The 22407-nt window shown below is 37.7% G+C and overlaps 1 protein-coding gene across 3 annotated transcripts in view; it reads right to left on the bottom strand.

Annotated features, from left to right (window-relative positions):
- Positions 1-20814, bottom strand: part of LOC146005398 (uncharacterized) — a 55030-nt gene extending 34216 nt beyond the window's left edge. Inside the window, exons 1-3 of one of the 3 annotated variants that reach the window (XM_083144634.1) lie at positions 20675-20814; positions 8253-8343; positions 5418-5548 (exon numbers count right to left, since the gene is read on the bottom strand). In XM_083144634.1, the coding sequence (XP_083000760.1) occupies positions 5418-5548; positions 8253-8343; positions 20675-20680 (228 nt within the window). In that variant the 5' untranslated portion in view covers positions 20681-20814. Of the gene's footprint in view, positions 1-5417; positions 5549-8252; positions 8344-20556; positions 20609-20674 lie in introns of those variants that run through there. The other 2 variants (XM_083144635.1, XM_083144633.1) reach the window with 2 other exon arrangements.
- Positions 20815-22407: the final 1593 nt, after the last annotated feature.

Below are 22407 nucleotides of genomic sequence, written 5' to 3'. Positions count from 1 at the left end.
ACTAATATTTTTCCGCAAAGCCCATACATACCACAGCCTCATTTTCTTCAATGTTCTGCTTCAAGTAATTGTAATAATCTGTCTGTTTCCTTGCAATAAAAGAATGTCTCTTCAAAACTAACAACTGTTCACATAAAGATTCTACAAACTCATCTGCAGTTTTAGTGAATATTACTAAATTACATCTGTCAACAGATACCCATTGCTTGTATGTAACGTAGTCTACCAGTTCATTATCTAGCTGCAACTATAACTCATCCTTAAAATTAACTACACCTGGACACGGACATTCATTAAGGTGGCATGCTGTACCTAGCGCTATACACATTATCTGCGCTAAACACGACTTATAGTCACCTACAGCTGTGCCATCATTCAGTGTAATTTTTTTGGATTTCAGCACTTGTATAATTTTGATGTGTTGTGCAAACACAGACTGTGTGGGTACCACTTCCACCTGCCAAGACACAATGTTTGGGTCGTAAATCAGGGAATTTTGTAAACCCAATCTTATCAGTAGGATTTTCGTTTTTGAACAGCTTATACAGTTCCTTCAAGTTGCCCAACACTAGCCTTTTTCAACATGAATTCTACAGTCACCTGTTCTTTATTAATACAAAGTCTCTTTTTCCAGGCATAAGACGGCTGACAGCATCACTGTTGTAGAAACTGATTACCTTTTCAATGGCCGCTTCATTTAAAACCTTTCCAGGTTTAGGATTAGGTGTTGCCAAAATACCCTTTTCTTTAACCAATGCTTTCACTTTTCTTGCCATTCTGTTGCTAATGTGAAATTCTCTGTGTATTTTATTGTATGACCAGCTTTTAGGTAGTACTGTTAAAATTTGCAATTTTTCACTCACACTTACATTATTATCTTCTTGAAACTTTTGTTTTAGCTGACTGATACTTTTACATTCTGCATTCTTTTCCACAGTTTCCTCTGCATCTGTACTTGCTTCTGTTAGTATCTTTTCTCTCAAACCTCTTTTTATTTTCCTATATTTATTATCACTGTACTATTTCATTTGCAATTTTCTCTTAGCAACAAGTGATTCTTCTAGAGAGATTAGAGAGTTATTCAAATAACCTAAACTGACATCTACGGACATAATTGCGTCGTCAACATTACTAGGCCCTGGACTACTGCTACTGGGTACCGAACAGTCATCTGCCTCCTGATTTGTAACCTGTTGCAACTTCATTTGTTTCCTACAATTTTCATACCTGCCACAATGATGTCTGACATGTCACACATCCATTCAGTAACAGACCGGAGCTTCTTTTAACACTCTGGTGTCTGTCTTTCTTAGAAAATCTTTGCTGTTTCATTTACTTTTTCAGCCATACTGAAGAATAACAACACTCACACAATGTCTAATATCAGTAATAATAAACCTTTTACTGAACCCACTACTTAACTTGCAGAAATACATACTCTTTATGCAACCTGTGCAAAGAGCAACTTCACTGCACGAGTGTCAAGGCACAACTGAATGCTGGCTGATGGAAACAGCCAGCATGTACATGTTTCAACATGTTCAGACTTGCATTCCCTGGCTAACTCTCATTGTAGCATGCTTTCAGACTGCAGTTGGTCATAATATTTCACCCATAGCCTTCCTAAATCAGAGGCATAACTTGGGGGAACAAGGGGACACTTGCCTTCCTCCAATATTTTCAGACTTATAACAACAATTTATAAAAACCTGGTAATTATTTAAACTTTTAAATATGTTATACAATAGTAGTTTCAAATGGAATCATATCCAAATATACAAATTTGTACATTTTTTTAGATGAGCCAAAATATATATTTTAAATATTAAATTTAATGTTTTAAAAATTTTAAAATATTTTTTTTAATCTTTGTTAACAAATATTTGTTAAAAACTTGCCCTTCCCCACAAAAAAAAAAGCGTGACCCCAAATTACGCACCTTTCCTACATACCCGCATCATATGGTCTTACCTAGTGTATAGTATTTGTTTATACCTGTCAAAAACTATGATCCCCTTCCGATCCCATAACAAAACTTTTAAGACTTGATGTTGAAATATGTATGTTTCTATGTGTATTTTTTAGAAATTTTCAAAATATAGGTTTTCAAAAAACTTTGAATGACCTTGAAATGAAAAAACTGAAAGTAGTCATGTGATATATCTAATTAAAGCTCATAGAAAAAGCAACATTTTGGTTCTTATCCCAACCTTCTACATAAATTTTAACTTGATTTATGTCTTTTTTGGGATTGCATGTGTGCTGAAAATTGTGCTTTTTTACCATATTTCAAAGGGTTCTAACTGGAGAACTACAACAGATACAAATCTGCAATTTTTACTACTTTCAGTGGTACTTCATAACAACTAAGTATGAATAAAATCAGAGATGGTCACGTTCAAAATTGACCAGGCTTTGTGCTAAATACATAAGCATTTTTAACAAGATTAACTTTCAATTTCATTTGATGCAAATGATTCTTTTGTCACTGAACCACCCATCCCATTTTTTTCATCATGCATTAGTGCACACTATGAGCTACCTACATATAATGTTGTGGGGAAATTGAAGGGGGTGCAATGTATGAAATTAGCTCTTGAAGTTGGTCATTTATTTTTCTAAAAAAATTCATAAAAATGCATGTTTATTCATACACTCATCTGTAACGTTATATAAATGAAAGCTTGTACAATTCTGAAAAAAAAATGAGGGAAGATATGATCATTTATAACCTAATGTGTCATTCAAAGTGGAGCACAAGTGGCAAGTGGCATACACGGAGATTTTAGAAAGCACGTAACTTCTGAACCCCTTGACCAATCTCAAACAATTGTAATTTTTGTAATCCGCATTAAAAGTTCTATAAGTATACCGAATTTCATGAAAATCGGGGATGGTGGGGTGACATTTTTACAAAATTCAAAATTGATTACTCTTCGGTCCCAGCAAGAAATTTTTAAAGGGTCATAATTTGACGTCTGATGAATGATGGCATGTTAATTTGTGACCAATATTGGCGGGTGGAAAGTGGTGCTGATCACATCACCTCAAAAATAGCTGAGATCGATAATGTGCGCGACCCCACATCCCCTAAATGTGCCTTCATGGCACAGTGAACTTTTTCTTTTTACTTATTATTTATGTTCAGCATTTCATTGATTTGGTTTGATTTGGTGTTTTAAGTCCACTTTATGCACAGTAAGGCTAATCGGGACTGGACCTACAGTTTAAAGTGGGATCCGAACCACTATGTGCCTCCGCCGGGTATCAAACCCGGGACCCCTTGATTACAAGGCAACGATGCTACCACTGCACCATCGGGGAGGCCCTTTTCATTTCATTGATTTGGGACTGGCAATTACTGTATATAGGTTAAGTGAAAAAGGTGACATTATAGGGGCATATCGCCTTAGCTGGCAAGACTAGTAGCTTAAAATTTTGTCTACAGGCCCAGTTGCTTCTGGGGTTTGTGGAGGGCATTGATGTAAGCATTGGAGTTAAATATCGCATCGTGGGCCAGGACATCCACAAGAACAACTTCATACATATGCCAAAAGATGATTTCCCTAATCACGGATCATCCAACTCTGATTCTCTCAGTTTTGAAATTTTTTATTTTCTGCTTAGTCCAGCATCCGACTGTACCGGGTGTTTCTAAATTATTTGAATGACAAAAATACGCTCCATGAGCAATACAACTTAATCACTGATTGAATATCCAGTGAAACACATCCTCAAGGTTTTGGTTTTTTTGAATGGTCCCAGTAGTTATATTTCTGCCACCAGGTGCCAGGCTGACACATTGTAAAATGGCTCCCAGGGGTGAGGAGAAAGCATTTTGCAACAGTAGGTCGGTCGTGAGTGTGCAACGTCAGTTTCATACACGATTTCATAAATAACTCTATCACATTAGTGCTGCAGTGCAAACCATTGGAAGGTGCTCACATTGAGCATTTGTGAGTTAACATTATGATAACCATTCACACTTAAACTTGGACAGTTACATTATGAATAAAATATAATGAGTTGAAATCATTCACATCATTTTGAAACATGGTGTACTCCTATCGAGTGCAGCTCTTCTGTAATTGTTTACCACACTTTCATTTTCGGCCATTAAAAATTCACTAACAGCCCATTCTTTGGAGCGTTTCTTACTTCCGCCATTTGAAGGGATTGTCACTGCCTGTCGGACGACCATGAAATAAATCACATGTATGTGCAAGATATTTAACTTGCAGGATACAAATTCCTCCCTTTATATCTTGCTTCCAGAATGAGTAAAAAAAGGGAGTATTACTTTTTGAACAACCTTTGTACACAGCGATCCATTGAAGTGTATGCAGACCGCAGCATCAGTGTTTGCGCTTTCGGTATGCGAGATACTCACGACATTTTATCGGCAGCATAGAGTGTCGATGAAGCAAGTGCACAACAATTTCCGTAACTATTTTAAAAAGTGACTTACTTAGCAGCTTTATAAAAGGAGGTGTTCAAACTAGTAGCCTTCGATGTGCACACATTTTTTATGCATCTTTATTAAGACACCCACTAACATAAGGTGGCGAGGGAGGCTTGAAACAGGCTTTTACAGAAGTCCTGAAAGTATACAGAGGGCTGAAGTGATAAGGGTCCTTGTTTTCTATTGTGTGGCCTGTTTATTAATCTGGCGACAGTAAAGTGATGATTGGGTGCTTGTTATGTATTGTCTTTTTCTAGTGTATTCAAAAACAAAGTGTGTTATGGGTCAGCAAACTTTTTCTACTGCACAGCATGTATTTATTTATGATTCATGTGTGTAAATTCAATCAGCATGTGAGGTTCAAAGGTGATTTGAAACAAGATTCCTGGGTGTAAAAGTCCATGCAACTATTATCCCTGGGGTAGATTAAAAATGCTATATACTACTCAAATTCACACACCCTGGAAGAACTGAAACATAACATCCGCAAAGAAATTACCAACATTAATCTACAGAAATTGCAGCAAGTTATGGGTGACTTCATCAAGAGGTATCTAAAATGCGTGGACAACAATGGCAGCCTCTTTTAAAAATCGGTAATTAAATAAATCACTGTTTAAACAAGTTATGGAAATTTGCATGCTTGATTCACAGACAGTCTACAGTGCTGACATATGGCATGGCCGGAAGCACCTTGTTTGTCAATAGTGCAATTCCCGTACTACGGGCTACACTTTAATGGATCACTCTGTATATTCCAATAAACCCCCAAAAAACCTAGTTTCAACAACAGGAAAAAAAAGCACAGTTTTAACAAATAAGCAGTTTTTTTTTAATTTAAAAAAACAGTTGTTGTTAATAAAAAAAACAGTTGTTTTCCAACCCTGGTGTTATGAGTAAGAATTCTTAATAGGAAAGAGCAATTATTTATATTTTCTAATTGTAGTGTACTAACCATTTTTAAGTCATTTGTGCCAATGAGTATAATCACTTTCCTTGAGGTAGGAGGCTGTTTCCTCACTTTTCTAACCAATTCCTTTATTACAGTTCCACTTGTGCACAGGCCCAAACTTCGGGCACCAGTTTCTGAAATGAAATATGTCATTTGACTAAAATTTATAAACATGATCACACAAACTTGATGAAGCATCAGGTATATAGATTTAGACTCCCTTGAAATGTTATCACTTTTTCTTTCTGATTGAATCATTGAAATGTACCCCAAAAGAAACCATAATTTTGTAATAAAAAATTGTGTATTTATTTTTAGGTGTTACAAAATTAATCTCCTTCAAAGTATGTCCATTTGATGCAATGCATCAGTCTAAATGTTTTTTTCACTTTCGAAGCAGTCCTGAAACTCTTGCAAAGTGATGCCTTTTAATGCCTCAGTTGTTTTTTTCTTCACCTCTTCCACATCAGCAAAGCGTTTTCCTTTGAGAACTTTTTCATTCGAGGGAATAAAGAGAAGTTGCATGGAGCAAGAATGGGTGAATATGGTGGGTGGATAAGCTGGGACGCTGTTTTTGGTTAAAAATTGTTTGACACTCAAGGCTTTGGGCACTGGCATGTTGTTGTGAAGAAACCACCACTCTCCACTTGGCCACAACTCTAGACGTTTTCGTCTCATCAGTTGGCAGGAACTCTAGGACACACCAGACAAATCAACAAATTTGTCAATTGTTATGCGACAGTCTTCCAAGATCAGTTCACGAATTCTCATGATGTTATCATCTGCTTGGGAGGTTGAGGGTTGCCCTGACCAAGGTGACAATTCACCGTTCCTGAAGTGAGAAAACCACCTGTAAACTTGTGAATTCACCAGAGCAGCTTCCTTGTAAGCTGCTTAAAGCATGACAAACGTTTCCCCTGCCGTTTTCCCTTACAGGAAACAGAATTTCACAGCCACACGATGTTAAAACTTTTTAGCCATCACAAAAATTAACGAACAAGCGAGAGGCACTTAACTTTAAAAAAAATCACTGATTCAAGAGACATCTAGCGGTGGAAGAATGTACTACAACGATTCTGGTTCCTTTTGGGTCCCCCCATGGAGGCTTGCTTAGACAGACCAAAATAAAGGATTTTTTTAAACGTTAATTTTGTGTACTGTGTGTATTGTTCATGCAAAATGCGTATGTAATATGTACATATTTTTGTTTAATAAACTGTACCACATACTATATATTCCTACTAAAGTTGCCTTTGTACGTTACTTTGTAATACATACTTAAAGAGATGCCTGTTTTTATGAATAAATTTACTGTACAGTACTTCTTTTTGGCAAATAAACATGTACAGTTCGATTATCCGAACAAACCAGTTTTCCGAACACCCATGTCCCCCAATTACTTCGGATAATCGACGCTCTACTGTAGTTAATTACATGGGATAGCCTGATATAGAAAAAAGCACTTTCTAGTAGATTCCCATCAACCACATGCAAGAACATAAAAAGTGATTTGTGATACTCAAACATTATTACAGCCAGCGATAGAAACTTCCTCTGATGAGTTCACATTGTCATCTCCATAAATTTACTTCAAACAACAAGGGATGGGAATATTATTTGAAAAAAATCATTTTATCTTTTCTAAACAACATTCAAAAAGTAGAAGGATGACAATATTTATAACTAGGGCTAGGAAGTTGGTGACAAATTGTCTTTTTTTCTGGGCTTTGAAGACAATGATAAACCTGATAATAGTCCGTTTCACTTCAGTTAGAACCAGAAAACATTCTTGTTTTTTTATTTGTTTTTTTTTGCAATTTTCAGCCTTTTTTGTTTTTAAGTCATTTTTCAGTGGTTTTTTTTTCATTTTCATCATTTTTTAAGTTTCTTTTCTCTTCTTCCCAGCTGTTTTATGAATTTTAAATGCATTTGCTAGCATAACTTACATGTTTGAATTCTCTAACATGGTCTTTTTAGCAAGTACACCATTAATCGTAAATATGGTCAATGCAAAAGCACAACATAATTTTTAACTGAAATCTTTGCAATAGAATTAATTGTGGAAAATTTACATTTCTTCCAGCAAACTTAAAATAGTTTGGTTGAAGCCTACTTTGAGTTTCCCTTGTTGGCGACAATTATCAATTTAATCTGTGATTTGAAAGTAAAATTAGTCACAACACAAAAAAATTAGAAACTAATGCACACGAAACAAAACTGTATTTTCAGATGCTGACTGTACTCTTGCAATAGAATTAACTGTGGAAAATTTACTTTTCTTCCAACAAACTTAAAACACAAGGCCCACTCTGAAAAGAGGTGAATGACTTGTGGAGTATTTTATGTAACTTTGAAGTTAACATATAGAAAACTACATTAGCACTAATTGCTTTTCCCTTTGCTTAGATAGTTTAAACCAAGGAACAACAGAGTTTATCAAATTATTCAACTAGTCTTGAAATTTATGAAAAAATCAAGCATTCATTTTAAGGGAGAAAATTTCTTTTTAGGTCATTTTTTAATAATTTTAAGGTTGGAATTGTAGCTTGCCTGGTGGCGTGATTCAAACAAGTGTTCTCAGGTTACCAGCCAATAAGGACACCAGGATTCAGAGCGAGCCAATAGGTAGAGGAGAGTCATATTTAACCTTACGCTGGTCTCCATTTCTATATTCCCTGATGATCAGAGCAACGTATGTGCTCGAAACGTTGGAAGCCAACATCGACTTCACTTGGCTGGTAACCCGAGAACACCTGTTCGCATTTTATAGTGATTGTAAAGGTCTAAACTTCCGAGCCCTATTCATTATGTATTTGCAAAAAGTGAATTCACTCCTACCTGATATTTCAGTGTGGTATCCCAGAAGACTTTCTGAAAACCTCAAGAGCATGCTGTCCCCTAACAGTTGGAAACCACAGAACTGTGGGTCCTGCAATGAAACAATTGGAGTTCATTACTTACAACTGTATTTGTGAGATATATGAGGGTGGATCAAATGAAAACAGAAAAGGGGCCACAGAATGAAATGAACAAGGTTTATTTCAAATGCAATCTCCCAGGTTACACAAGCACTTATCCCACTGTTTTCTCCAAGTGGTGAATATCCTGCTCGTAGAACTCCTTTGGCCGAGATCGGAACCAGCTGCAAACATTGTCCATGACGTCATTGTCAGAGTGGAAGCACCGACCCTTCAATGCCTTTTTCAACGTTCCAAAAATATGGAAGTTGCATGGTGATAGATCAGGGCTATATGGTGGGTGTTCCAACACTGTCCACCCAAACGTCGCAAACATGTTCTTTGTAACAGCTGACACATATGGCCGTGCGTTGTCATGCAGCACAACCACTATAGAGGACAACAGGGCAGGCTGTTTGGCCTGATTGCTGCGCACAAATGGTGGAGGGTACTGCAGTAACAAGCAGCGTTGATAGTTTGACCATGGACCAGGAACTCAAGGAGAAGGGGTCTTTCATGATCGAAAAAATATGTCAGCATCACTTTACCACTACTCTGCAAACATTCCACCAATGCAAGTGACACACTGACTGACTACCTGCCTGCAAGCCTTCTCAGACAATACTGCTGCCCGACCACCTATGCATATCGAGCGACTATCTAGGGTGAGTCCATTACGCAGTAGGGGTTTTCCCTTACCTCCCACTCTACACATGATTTTCGCCACACACATACATAAATATAACCCAATACATCAACTGTTCCATTTTCATTTGATCCACCCTAATACATCTTAACACTAGAAGTCTCAAAAAAATGTTATGGAAGCATCAGAATGTGTGACAGGTGATAGCAGATACACAGATTTCACTTGCAAAAAAACTATCCAATTATACAATACATTTGAAGCATTAATTTATCACAATGGAATATATGTTATTTTTTTCATATTCCCAAGTAACCCTTAAATGTCCTGCTGGAATGTACAATTCTCACACACTATTTACATTAATGCACAAGTAGGAAGTAAAGTTCTAAGACAGTGTTGTTCTGAAGTCAGGTGTTTTCAAACTTCTCAAACCACGAAGCCCTTTTCACCCAAACACAACACCGCAGAGCTCTAACATTTTCTCTATGACAGTCACAGCAAATTTGTATTTTTACAGCCAATGAGAATTCGGGAATTATTTCTGATGAAGCAATGGTTTTAGATACACTTTTATTGGTCTTGGTGTTGATGTTCCAGGCAACTCGTAAAAAAGAAAAATCATTCATAACATGGTATAAAAAAAATGGTCATACAACTGAATGGATTATTGTCCAAATGGTATACTTTGAAAATAATTCATCTCAACTATTACATGATATTTCTCTGGCATGTTATTCTATTCACATTAATTAAATCATATTAACCATTAAGTACTATGGACGGTCTGTCAGACTGCTGTGTTATCTTCTTTCCATCTTTTCTACCTTACCTCTTCGAATGAAAAGTGGACTCTTCCATGTACCTTTCCGTTGAGACGCAATCTACACCAGTTCAAAGTCTTGCATTTTCGTCTTTGATTTCTGAATACTTCAGTTTTGTTTCCGGTGAGCGGTCTGTCGGACGTGCCATAGTATTAAACGTGAGATTTTTACCTTGTATACTCAGTTTATATTATGCGTGCTGTTGTGTGCGGTGTCTTTCAATCTATATGTAAACATGACTGAGAAAGCAGGACCTTCCGGACATGTTTTACGACCTTCGGATCCTAATTATGAAAGGAAATATTAATTGATGAAGTTCTAAATGACAGTGCTAATGATTTAATGATTCTGACTTTGAATTCATTAGTGATCATGACACGGATACAGAGAAGGAACGTAATGTGAGTGATGATGAGGCAGTTGAAGAGAGTGAAAGTGTGGATTATTTCTATGGAAAAAAGGAATGCTTCAAATGGAGGAAACAGCAACCATCAACAAATGTGAGAAAAAGACAGCATAATATCATCGTGCAACTACCAGGTTTGAGACCTACTACCAAAAGACTTGGAGAAAACCCTCACGTCATAGAAGTATGGGGACTTCTGTTCACAGAAGATATTCTTCAGGAAATCCTTCTATGGAGAAATGTAAAAATAGCAAAACTTAGAGCTGAATATACTAACACAAATTTGCCTTATATTCAAGATCTTGACTTGGTGGAACTGAAGGCACTTATTGGCTTGTTGGTTTTTACAGCCATTTTTAAAGCTGGAAACGAGTCAATTCACAGCTTCTTTGCAAATGACAACTGATGGAACCGGCAGGGATGTTTACAGATGTACAATGTTGAAAGAGACATTTTTGTTTTTGTTAAAAGCTTTACGATTTAACAACTCGAGAGGAGAGGAAGAAAGAAGACAAGACAGCAGCTATCTCAAAAATATTTCAAAGATTTATCGATAACAGCCAACTGTGCTATTCACTGGATGCATCAGTATGTGTGGATGAAATGCTGCTTCCTTTCCATGGCAGATGTAGCTTCAGAATGTACATGCCAAAAAAGCCGGCTAAATACAGGCTGAAAATTCAATGTTTGACGGATACACGAACATTTACGATCTCGTTGTAATTAAATTGTCTGTATTGTTTATACCATTATTATTTTTAAAAATTTGATTTATACCATAATAAACTAACTTCACTTAACATGACTTAACCCCTAAAATAAATAAAATTTTATTTTTGTGAGGTAAGTGTCCTAAAACATAGGAAATGATGCAGAGGTATCCTAGAATGCTCCATAGTACCAGGGTGGTAAGAAATGAATTAGCTATCAGGTCAGCATTACGAGGGTCACTATTTTTATTTTGAGCCTAACAATGAAAAAACAGGAATTTGGCATTGAAAACTGCTTTATTGTTTTTCGAAGTATTCTCCTTTATGGTCAATACACTTTTGCATTCGTTTGAACCATTTGTCAAAGCAGTTTTTCCAATCTTCTTGAGACACCTCCATAATATGGTTTTTGAACGCATCAAAGGCATCTTCCGCCGACGAAAATCGTTGTCCACGCAATTTATTCTTGACATTCGGGAACAAGAAGAAGTCATTGGGTGCCAAATCAGGACTGTACGGCGGATGACCCATCAATTCGATTTTTTGACTGTTCATAAAGTCGGTTGTTTTTAGACGAGATGTGCGACAGCTGGCATTGTCTTGATGAAGAATGATCCGACGACGTTTGTTTGTTTTCCGTATTTGACCGAAGACCTCTGGCAAACAAATTGTTGTGTACCATTCAGAGTTGACCGTTCTACATTCCTCTAAAGGCACAGTTGCCACATGACCAGTTTTCCCGAAAAAACAGGCGACCATTTGTTTCGATGTGCTTCGAGCGCGAACAACTTTTGTTGGATTGGGTTCATCTTGAAACACCCATACAGTCGATTGCTGTTTACGTTCCGGCTCATATGCATATATCCATGATTCTTCACCTGTTACAATCTTATATACGTCTTTTGAAGCACCACGATTGTATTTATTGAGCATTTGTTTGCACCAATTGACGCGAGCGTCTTTTTGAGTTTTTGTCAAATTGTGTGGGATCCAACGAGAACATACCTTTCTCACAGCTAAATGATCATGTAATATTTTATATATGCTGGTGGAACTAATGCCTATGGTTGCCTCAATCTCACAGTATGTCACATGACGATCTTGCAGTATTAGGTTTTGCACAGCATCAATGTTTTCTTGAACAACAACTGATTTTGGACGACCTTCGCGAATCTCGTCGGTGAGCGAATGGCGGCCACGATTAAATTCGTTATACCAGCGTTTCACAGTGGCAAAGGATGGGGCTTCATCGCCAAATGTGGAAGTAAGTTGATCGATGCACTCTTGTCTTGATAATCCACGTCGAAAATCGTAAAAAATCATCTAACGAAAATGTTCACGAGTTAATTCCATTTTATTGTTGTCGCACAATCTCCAAGGCATCATAAACAAAACAAATGAAGCTATTGCCAAAACATTTGAAGTACATTATGGTCAATAATGCCAGACGATTCCGTGCAAACGTCAAATCGCGCCTAACTTTAATCAGTGTTGCCAAGGCTCAAAATATAAATAGTGGCCCTCGTATTATTGCAGGAAACATAATTTGTAACATATGATGAAGGTGCAGCACAACATAGCTTTGGATTATTGAGTAAGTTAAACTATAGTTGTATCAGTAACTGTTCACATTGTCTTATGATTTTTTCAAATTCTTACAGCAGCAAGACTATTTACAGTATAATTTTGGCAATCATTGTGACACGAAATTTGAACTTTCCTTCAAAGCAACAATCAATGTTTGGATTTAAAAAAAAAAGAGTCATTTATTGAGGGAAAAAACTTAACAAGTACCTACCCTAAGCATGCATGCACACCATGGAGAAGGCATTCTTCATTCACAGAAGCGACAGCAAGTATCATAAAATAGTTTCATAACGAAAAAGTCCAATTTATGGGTAAAATAAGATGTTGGGGGTACCTTGCGCAAAACTCTCCATTTCACACGCTTGACGCATTACACAGACTACCACCTAGCATAACTACGAAAGCATTTAGGGATATTATTTTAATGCTAAGAAAACTAAACCTGGCCTGTCTAACCTAACCAAGAAGGCATGTAGGGTTATTAATTATAATATTATTATTAATTGGGAAATAAACCTGACCCTCCTAACATAACTACGAAAGCATACATTGAACAAAATCTTCAAACATTTTGGTGGCAACAATTAAATAAAAGTAAATGGAAGTGAAAACAGTGTAAAGGAAACATACAGTAAGTAATCACTAAAACTCAGTGTAAACAGATGTAAATAGAAATCAAACCATGTAAGAAATGCATACGTAACATGATGAAATTACAATAAAAAAAAGGAACCTGGGCCGTTGTATCAAATTCACAAAAAGAACCAAATAATGTGACTTGAATTATTTTAAATTTAAGCAGGATAATATATTACCACAATAATTTTTTGTGGGCAGGGGAGAGCAAGACTGTTTATTTCAAATTGAATTCTAGAAATAATAAGAGATAAAACTAATAACAATAAACTATAATTTGGTGCCAAATTATCCTAAGTAAAATTATATACTTGGGGGACTCTTCTACCAGATAGATATCAAATGAGCAATGATCCAGAACAACTATTTTTCACATTTCATACCAATAATATAGTGTAATATGTCTTACTAACTTTACTTGCCTCATTCAACAAAAATCTTGGAAACATTCTTTATTTTATACTCAATTTTTTTGAGCTAATTGAGTCTTCATATGGTTGTTCTATTGCAATTACCACTTATACACTTACACAAAGAAGCCAATTTCCAATGACCATCAATAATATCCAAACTTCAAACTTTAACCTCTCTACAAATATTACCTTACATGCATTTCGTGAGATTTTTATTGTTTCAAATACCTGAGAAAACCAGAGGAAAAAGCTAGGAATGGGATTGAAATGGTGCAACTTCAGAAGAATAAACATTTAAGTACAGTTTTTATTTTCCTTAAAGTTCCAAAAAGTTTCAATTTACTTCACTTTGTACTGTTAAAATGGTAATGCAGAACCCAGGATTTTTAATATTTTTGTGGAGGGGGTACAAATCCGTAAATGTGGAAAAAAGAGGAGATCCAAAATGTCACTGAGTACTAGATGTGAAAACCAACCCTATGGTAGCCTAGCATATACATACACATGTATTTTTTTTAAATTTATAATTCTCTAATTTAGGGATGTGACGAAGCTGAAAATTTACCGATGTCGATGTACTCACCGATAATTTTTGGAACCAATACCAATGTTGATATTTAACCGATTCCGATACATCAGATTATTAAACAGAAATGGGACGTTATATTCTGCATGACAAAAATTAATTTGGTATGTACATTTCTATTGCATATCATATGTATATACATATATATTCTCAAGAGATGAGAATGTACATTTGCATCTACAAAAGGTTATGTGAACCTAGATATTTAACATTAGTACACAAGCAGTTCTTTGAAATGGATTCCTGTTCTGCCAGATTCAACTTCGGAAATACGAGATTTGGAAGCACTTCAGGAAGTAACCTACTTCTTCTCTGATTGCAAATCTGTTCAGCAACACTGAACACTCAATCACTGAATACTGGCGCAGCAGGCATGCTCAAGTATTTTCTCAGTACTTGCTTCAGGTTTGAATACTCATTTTTGAATTTTCAATACAACAGCAGATCCTGGCTAAGCAATGTACTGTTTTATTACCGATTTATTGTTAGGATGATCCTCTCAATGAGAGTTTGCAATAATTTTATTACAAAAATTATACAATAATGATGAATCATAACCAAATCTTCAATAAATCTTACAAAACTAGAATATAAAACTTATTAGAAGGTAAAACTCTAGTATAATGAAAAACTAAATATGCTGACCAAGGCAGTAATTTATTTTATTAAAAACATAAACTAAACGTAACGTTTCAACCTTCCAGCAAGGTCTTCTTCAGACTATATCAAGTACAAAAGTAACAAGATACAAAAACAGGGCATTATATATACACAAACATTACTCCCTCCAGACTATTAGAAAGTTGTTCTGGAACTTTCAAGCAGGTGGCTTTCCCTTGTCAACTGTACTTTCACCTAAAAGGCTAAACATATTTACTTCCATACAGAATGTGGTTGGGCTTTATATCTCATGCTCTTTTTCCTTCATTTTTCTTCCTTCTCCTCTCCTCTTTCTCTCTTGTCCTTTCCACTCTTTCTAACACCTTCTTCCATTCTTTGTTTAACTTCAGTCCCCCATTCCAGTTCATTGTGTCTTCTTCACCTTTCTTCTCTATTTCCTTGGCCTCCTTTCATTTTCTCACTAGCATTCTCTTCTCCCTTCCTATCTGCTTGGCCTCATCCCACTCTATGTCATGTCCTGTTTCTCTCGTGTGCTTACATATCGCATTTCTCTCTCTTAAGTCGTACATCATCCCTATGTTGTTTCAACCTGTATTTCAGCCTCTTTTTTGTTTCTCCTATGTACACACTCTGACATTCTTTACATTTTACTTCGTAGATAATCCCTTCCTCTTCTCTGTTTTCCTTTTTCTTGTTAGCATTCTTCGCTATTCTTACGATGCTTCTCCCTCCCTTCCTGTAAGTTTTAATGCCCGCTTTTCTAAGCACTTTGCATATCTTTTCTGTGGTCTTCCCCATACTCCTTATTCCAAACCTCCTGTATTTTTCTCTCTATTCCTCCTCTTCCAGTTCTCCCCTGCCACTTTTCTTCGTTCTTCTGTTTATGTCCAGTCTATCCTCCTTCTCATAGCCATTCTTTTCCAGCTGTTTCCATAGGTTATTTATTTTGCCTTCTTTTTCACATTCTTTTGTGCATATTTTCTTGATTATGTCTTCCATATTCTTTATAAAATTTATTTTTGTCACCTCACTTACATCACTTCTTTTGTGGAAAAGAAAAGGAGGAAGAAGAAAGAAGAAGAAGAGCCTAGCAGCAACCTACCTACTTGATCCGATCGCTTCGGCTGATAGGTGCTCAGGTTTCTACCTGCCCGGCTTGACTGGGAGTACCCGGACCTTCCTTTTTAACCTGCGGTCCCTGCATAGGAGACACCGGTTGGCTCGCCAATTCCCCGCTAACGCAGGGGGGTGTCGCGGCATCCTTTAATCCTTTTACGCAGTGTCCGCTATTCGGGGGTACCTATTGGTTTCGGCCAATTCCCGGCTGTGGTTGGGGGTACTACGCACAACCTACTCTATTTTACAGGGGAACACTGTAAACCCACTGATCATCGACAACGCTAGTCAAGATTTCTCCGCCATATTGTGGGGTGTAAGGGGTGCTCCTGCCACACAGTGCACCCAATAGTCAACCTCACTTCCACATAGTACACCCTGGACTGCAGACTAACGAGGCTCTGGCGACTGGCCCCATGGCCAGTATAATTTTGTTTGTGTTGTCCTGTGTTTTGTCCTTATTTGTGCTGAGTGCTCCTTTACAGCCTCAGCTTTTAACGAAAGTCAAAAGATTTTAATATTTTATGATTTTAGCTCTGCAACGTTCGAGTTGTTCTTTGTAACGATAAGGGGCTGGACCCCGTATAATGTGACGGGTGCAAAATAGCCTTAGTGCTGACACACCCAAAATTTGAAATTCAAATCAAATCAAATCAAATCTGCCATACTGTGTGTGAGAGGAAACAACAATAATTACTCGATATGTGAAAATTGAAGCTATTTTCGTGAAAGAAGCGAAATCCCACCTTAAACAATGTTTTGCAATGCATAATAGGTAAGTACGAATGTAAAAAATGATGAAATGAATGAGTGAAATGTGTTTTCCCTATACCATACTGTTACCTTTTTTGTCTTGTTTCAATTTTTTGCATTCCATTGATTTTCTTGTACCAGTAACCCTAACAATTGATGCCAAAACATCTTTGTCATCTCCAGGGCATTCTCTGTTGACAGGGAAGTTTCTGGCACAGAGTCGATCGAACCTGCTTAAACCTTCTGGTCTTTCACAGTCATCCCAATGAACATTCAGCTAGAGAAAGTATGCTTCCATCATATTATTTGATGTGGAGTGTAGCTTCTCCTACAAGGAAATATGGATAAACTTCTTGTACGAGGGTGGTTTGAAAAGTTCTCGGAATCACCACCAGATGTCAGTGCTAGGACAACGAGGTTCCCACATAGTAATAGGCCATCCTTTATTAATAAACACGTGGCGCGTCAGTGTTCTGGGTAGAGATCTGTGGTGCGGACGTCACTTTGTAGTTGTTCCCGTGCAGTGCTTTGTGAAGATGGAAAAAATTGAGATTCGAGCGGTGATTAAGTACTTCGTAAAGAAAGGTATGAAAGCAAAGGAAATTCATGCCGATTTTCTGAACATACTGGGGGACTCTGCTCCTTCATATTCAACTGTTGCAAAGTTGACAAACGAGTTTAAATTTGGTCGGGACAGCTTAGATGATGATCCACGTAGTGCTCGCCCAAAATGTGCTACTACCCCAGAAATTATTGAAAAAGTGCATACATTGGTCATGGAGGGTCGCCGACTGAAAGTGCGTGAAATTGCTGAAGCTATAGGAATGTCATCCGAACGGGCGTATCACATTTTAACAGTTGAATTGGATATGAGAAAATTATCTGCAAGATGGGTGCCGCGACTTTTAACACAGGACCATAAACGCATCAGAGTGGACATTTCCGAACAATGTTTGACTCGTTTTAAGAGAAACCAAACAGATTTTTTGCGCCGGTTTGTGACGACAGATGAAACGTGGGTCCACTACTATACCCCAGAGACAAAACAACAGTCAAAGCAGTGGAAACATGTTGATTCACCACCACCAAAGAAAGCAAAGGCAATACGGTCGGCCGGAAAGGTAATGGCGTCAGTATTTTGGGATGCGAAAGGGATTCTGTTGATCGATTATCTTCCCACTGGTCAAACAATTACGGGACAATACTACGCTAATCTCCTCGACCAACTAAAGCATAAGATACGGGAAAAGAGGCCAGGTTTGGCAAGAAAGAAAATCAACTTGCATCAGGACAATGTGCACCCTCACACAAGTGTCATTGCCATGACAAAAATTCATGAACTTGGTTACGAATTGTTGCCACATCCACCTTATTTGCCTGATTTGGCTCCCTCAGACTTCCATCTTTTCCCAAAACTCAAAAGTTTCCTCGGTGGACGGAGATTCTCTTCAAAGGAAGAACTAATAGCCGAAGTTGACACGTATTTCACAGGCCTGGAGGAATCTAATTTTCGAGATGGGATCAAGGCATTGGAACATCGCTGGACCAAGTGCATTAGTGTACAGGGAGACTACATTGAAAAATAAAAAAAAAATCACTGTTGTAAGTTGTTTCTTTCTATTCCATTCCGAGAACTTTTCAAACCACCCTCGTACTTTAATACTGCTATTAAATTTTGTCCTTGCATCAGTGATTCAAAAAATTACATATTTTTTTCATACATATTTTGCCATTCTTTATTTCATATTTTACTAAAATGTTCTTCACGAAAACTCTAACACTGGTCATGATATTTCTTCTTTAGATAATCCTCTATGGATAATAAATCTGTACATGCCAATTAAATCCTACGTATTAGCAGTGATTCTTATTATGGAAAAGAATATGCATGAATATGTATTAAACAAAAAATCAGGACTTTTTTGCATTATGATGACAGTTCAAAAAAATTCAGGGCCAGGTTTAAAAAGGAAAGATTGTCCTGACTAAATTGGGTCATTGGTAGCCTTACATTAGTGGTTATAAAACCAAAATCCCAAATATTGCAAACATCTGGAGACTGTCTCTTTTCACAAACAACCAGTTCATTAAGCAAGGGGAAAATCTGAAAAATCAGCAATGGTATTTTCCTACGTTTCTATAGGTTTCATTCTTTTCAGATGGAAGGCCATGGCTCCCTTGGACACGGATGGCAGGAAAGACAGTTCACTCTATGATGTAAGTAGGTTTGCCAATTAAATAATAAAGTTCCGTGAGATTCCTTTACAGTCTTTAAACTGTTTCTACGAGGGAGAATCAAATGAAAACCGCAAAAGTGCCATTAAAAATATTTTCTTCTTTCTAGGCATTTGGAAATTTGCAGACACAGTCCTTGACGTCTTTCCAAGCTGGTAGTACGAAGCAGTGACGGTAGGTGGGGTTGGATGTGAGTATTAGCTGATTCAAGATGGCAGCATCACTACGCAGTTGCACCAAGCAGGAACAGTGCGGAGTTATTCGATTTTTATGGAGTGAAGGTGTGAAACTGGTTGATATTCATCAGAGAATGCAGACGAAGTATGGGGATGCCTGTCTGTCACAGCGGCAAGTCTACGATTGGTGCACGAAATTCGCAGAAGGTACGACTTTATTGACTGATGCTCCCCGTCCGGGTCAGGCTCAGCGAGTTGGGACAGAGGAGTCCATAGCCGCAGCAGATCAGCTTATTCAGAAAAACCAGCACGTCACCCTGGCTGAATATGAGCTTCGGTTCAGTACAACACATAGTGCATGACGAACTCTGCTACAGAAAAGTGTCCGCCAGGTGGGTTCCTCAACAGCTGACGCAGGAACTGAAAGTCCGTCGGGTTGACACATATCAAGAGCTGCTGAGGTGTTATGAAGAGGAGGGTGAGGATTTTCTAGCTCACATTGTCACTGGGGATGAAAGTTGGGTGCACCATTTTCAACCAAGACTAAATGTGCAAGCAAAGAATGGCAACATTAATCTTCGCCGAAACCAAAGAAGTTTCCCAGTCAGCCCTCTGCAGGGAAAGTCATGTTGACTTTATTCTGGGATAAGAAAGGTCCTATTCTGGAACACTACATGCCCCCACGTACTCAGAGGCCAGCGATACGCACAAAGCGAAGGGGATTGCTGAGTGCAGGTGTTTTGCTTCAACATGATAACGCACGTCCTCATTCTGCTCGTGCAAGTTCCTTTTGCGATTTCATCATGCTATGAATGCAATTTTTACGTCTGTTAACACATACTTAGGAGTTTTAGCGATTACTTAATGTTTTGTTAAATATATGCTTTCGTAGTTAGGTTAGGTTTTTCCGAGTCCTAAGAGTGCTCATTACTTTAAGGAAGGTTCACATATCGTGTGACAATGACTCCCAAAATTCTACGATAATAGTCTTTGTGCTAGGAGAAATCGTAAAACAATCGGAACCGTTACCTTCATAAATAGCTCCACGAACAATGCACAGCAAGGTTAGGTTAGGCAAACAGCTAAAATTGTCATGTTCTTGGAAAACAACGGTGTGGTTGGAAACACTGACCGGGGGTTACATCATCGAACGCAAGCAACATTTGATTCACGTAGTGGAAGGACATAGTGACAACAGCTTTCGTGCATTGGAGAGGTATTAATCTTCAAAAATACATGATTTACCGGCGAAATAAATAAACCGATGGGAAAAAAAACACTTCCACGACTTTTCAAAAGTGTACGGAAAGTCAGTTCGGTAAGTACTTTCTCCTGTAAAATTGAAGAAATAAGTTTTGCGGATACGAAAATTTTACCCGAAATATTACAAAAATCGGGGAGGGTGCAATCAGTACTTCTAAATCAACTTATTATTTTAACTTACACACCCTAGATCAGTGTTCAAACTATTCTTACCTTACAATACATTGCTGTGTCGATTTAGTTAAAAACTTTGAAGCAAACATGCATGTCAAAACACTCTGCCGAGAAACCTGACGCAACAGAGAAGAAACTAAAACATAATCACACTTACCCCCATATCATGAGTACATCAAATATAGCACACAAAATACAACTTCTCGTGAAAAAACACACAAATACATTCAAGTTTATCTCATGGCATTTAATTTCATAATTCCTTCCACCTACACTACACACGACAACGTGAACGTGAGATCAATCTACTTTCTCAACACCTCAAGAAATTGGGTCTCACTTATCGCACAACACTTGACCAACGGTTTTCTGTCGTTACCTGGGGCGCGATTCACGTACTGTTAGTAGTTCTAACACTAATACAGTATGTAACATTGGGTACGTTCCGAAAGTCTTAACGAAACGAACGCATTCAACGAAAATAACTGGGCTCGTGAATCTGGTGAAAGCAGTTATTTTACAGACTTATGGGACACTCTTGGCGAAAGCGCAGGCGCGGCGTTTTGTTTAGAGAAAGTTTCCGCATGGCGTCAGCGGAACAGGGTTGGCATGTTTAAACAAAGTGTTTAAAACACTTTGTTTTAAACGTTTAAAACACACGACTTTGTTTTTACAAATGTTTTAAACGTTTAAAACAATGTGTTTTAAACATGTTTGTTTAGAAGTGTTTAAAACACATATTGGTACTTGATATTTTATAGTCTGTGATAATTTCTTTGTTTGGCAACCCTGTCTTTTCATTAAATCTGTGTAAATTAAGGCGAAGAGGGACAACTACGCACCAGGCATGCATTTATTCCAATATCGTCGGAATGAGCAATGCTACTAAAAAGATCTCCGCCAGAAATGAAGAGTATGAATTTCTGCCCATGTGGCAATTGGAAGCTGTTTCCTAAGTTGATTATTAAGCCTTATACGATTTTTGAAAAATATGATGAATTAGTATTTACCGAATCCCATGTATTCCTTATGGGACATCAACTTCAACTTCAAGTTACGGCTCATCAAATGGGAGTTTCGACTTTTCCTACTACTATGACAGAGTTCAACGTGTCCTTTTTCCGTCCATGTACTTTTCTACGTCATCGGATGTTTGATATTACCGAGAGAACGAATAAAATAATGGTCCCATAAGCCTAGTGCATTTCTCCTTGTCTCCTACGGCCATCCTGGCAGTGTTGCCAAACCTGATGTGCATAATAGAGCTAAATTTCACCATTAATATAGCTAAAGAGGACTTTCAAAGAGCTAGAACGAAGGCTGCATAAAGTGCCTACTTGGGTAATTCTAGTTGTCAGAGGGGTGGGGGTGCTGCTATTACCGTTAGCTTTAAAGTGATGGCAATTTATTCTTAGTTTTCACCGCCTAGATTTGGCGGCATCACCCATCTCAATAATCCAATGATGTTAATATAAAATCGAAAATAAAGGGTTCCCGGATAACAAAATTGTCATCTTCATCTTAGCCACAGCGCTATATATAAAAATACATGGGGAGGAAAGAAGAGGTGGGTGACGCATCCTATAGCTATACGAATATCACGTCACGTGCAAAATGTACACTCATGGTAAAAGTTGGTATTTATGGGCCGGAGCCAGTGGTGGCATCATAATGGGGCAGAGGGCGGGTGCCAAAGTTCACAGTCAAACGAGTGCACGAAAGAGCCAGATCTGGCTCCAAAAGAGCGAAGTTGGCAACAGTGATCAGCAGCTGCCCCAGCGAGAAAGATCTAGGGGAAATTGTCCCTCCTCGCCTTAAGAGTGGCCTGTAGGTTGGCATGAAAAGAGTTTTCCTGCCCCGGCGCGATACAGAGACACCTAGCGACATATC

This window comes from Lepisma saccharinum, chromosome 23 (genome assembly GCF_977018435.1).
Source record: "Lepisma saccharinum chromosome 23, izLepSacc3.1, whole genome shotgun sequence".
NCBI lineage: Eukaryota > Metazoa > Arthropoda > Insecta > Zygentoma > Lepismatidae > Lepisma > Lepisma saccharinum.
Note: the sequence above shows the minus strand (reverse complement) of the source record. Positions and strands in the feature narration are given on the sequence as shown.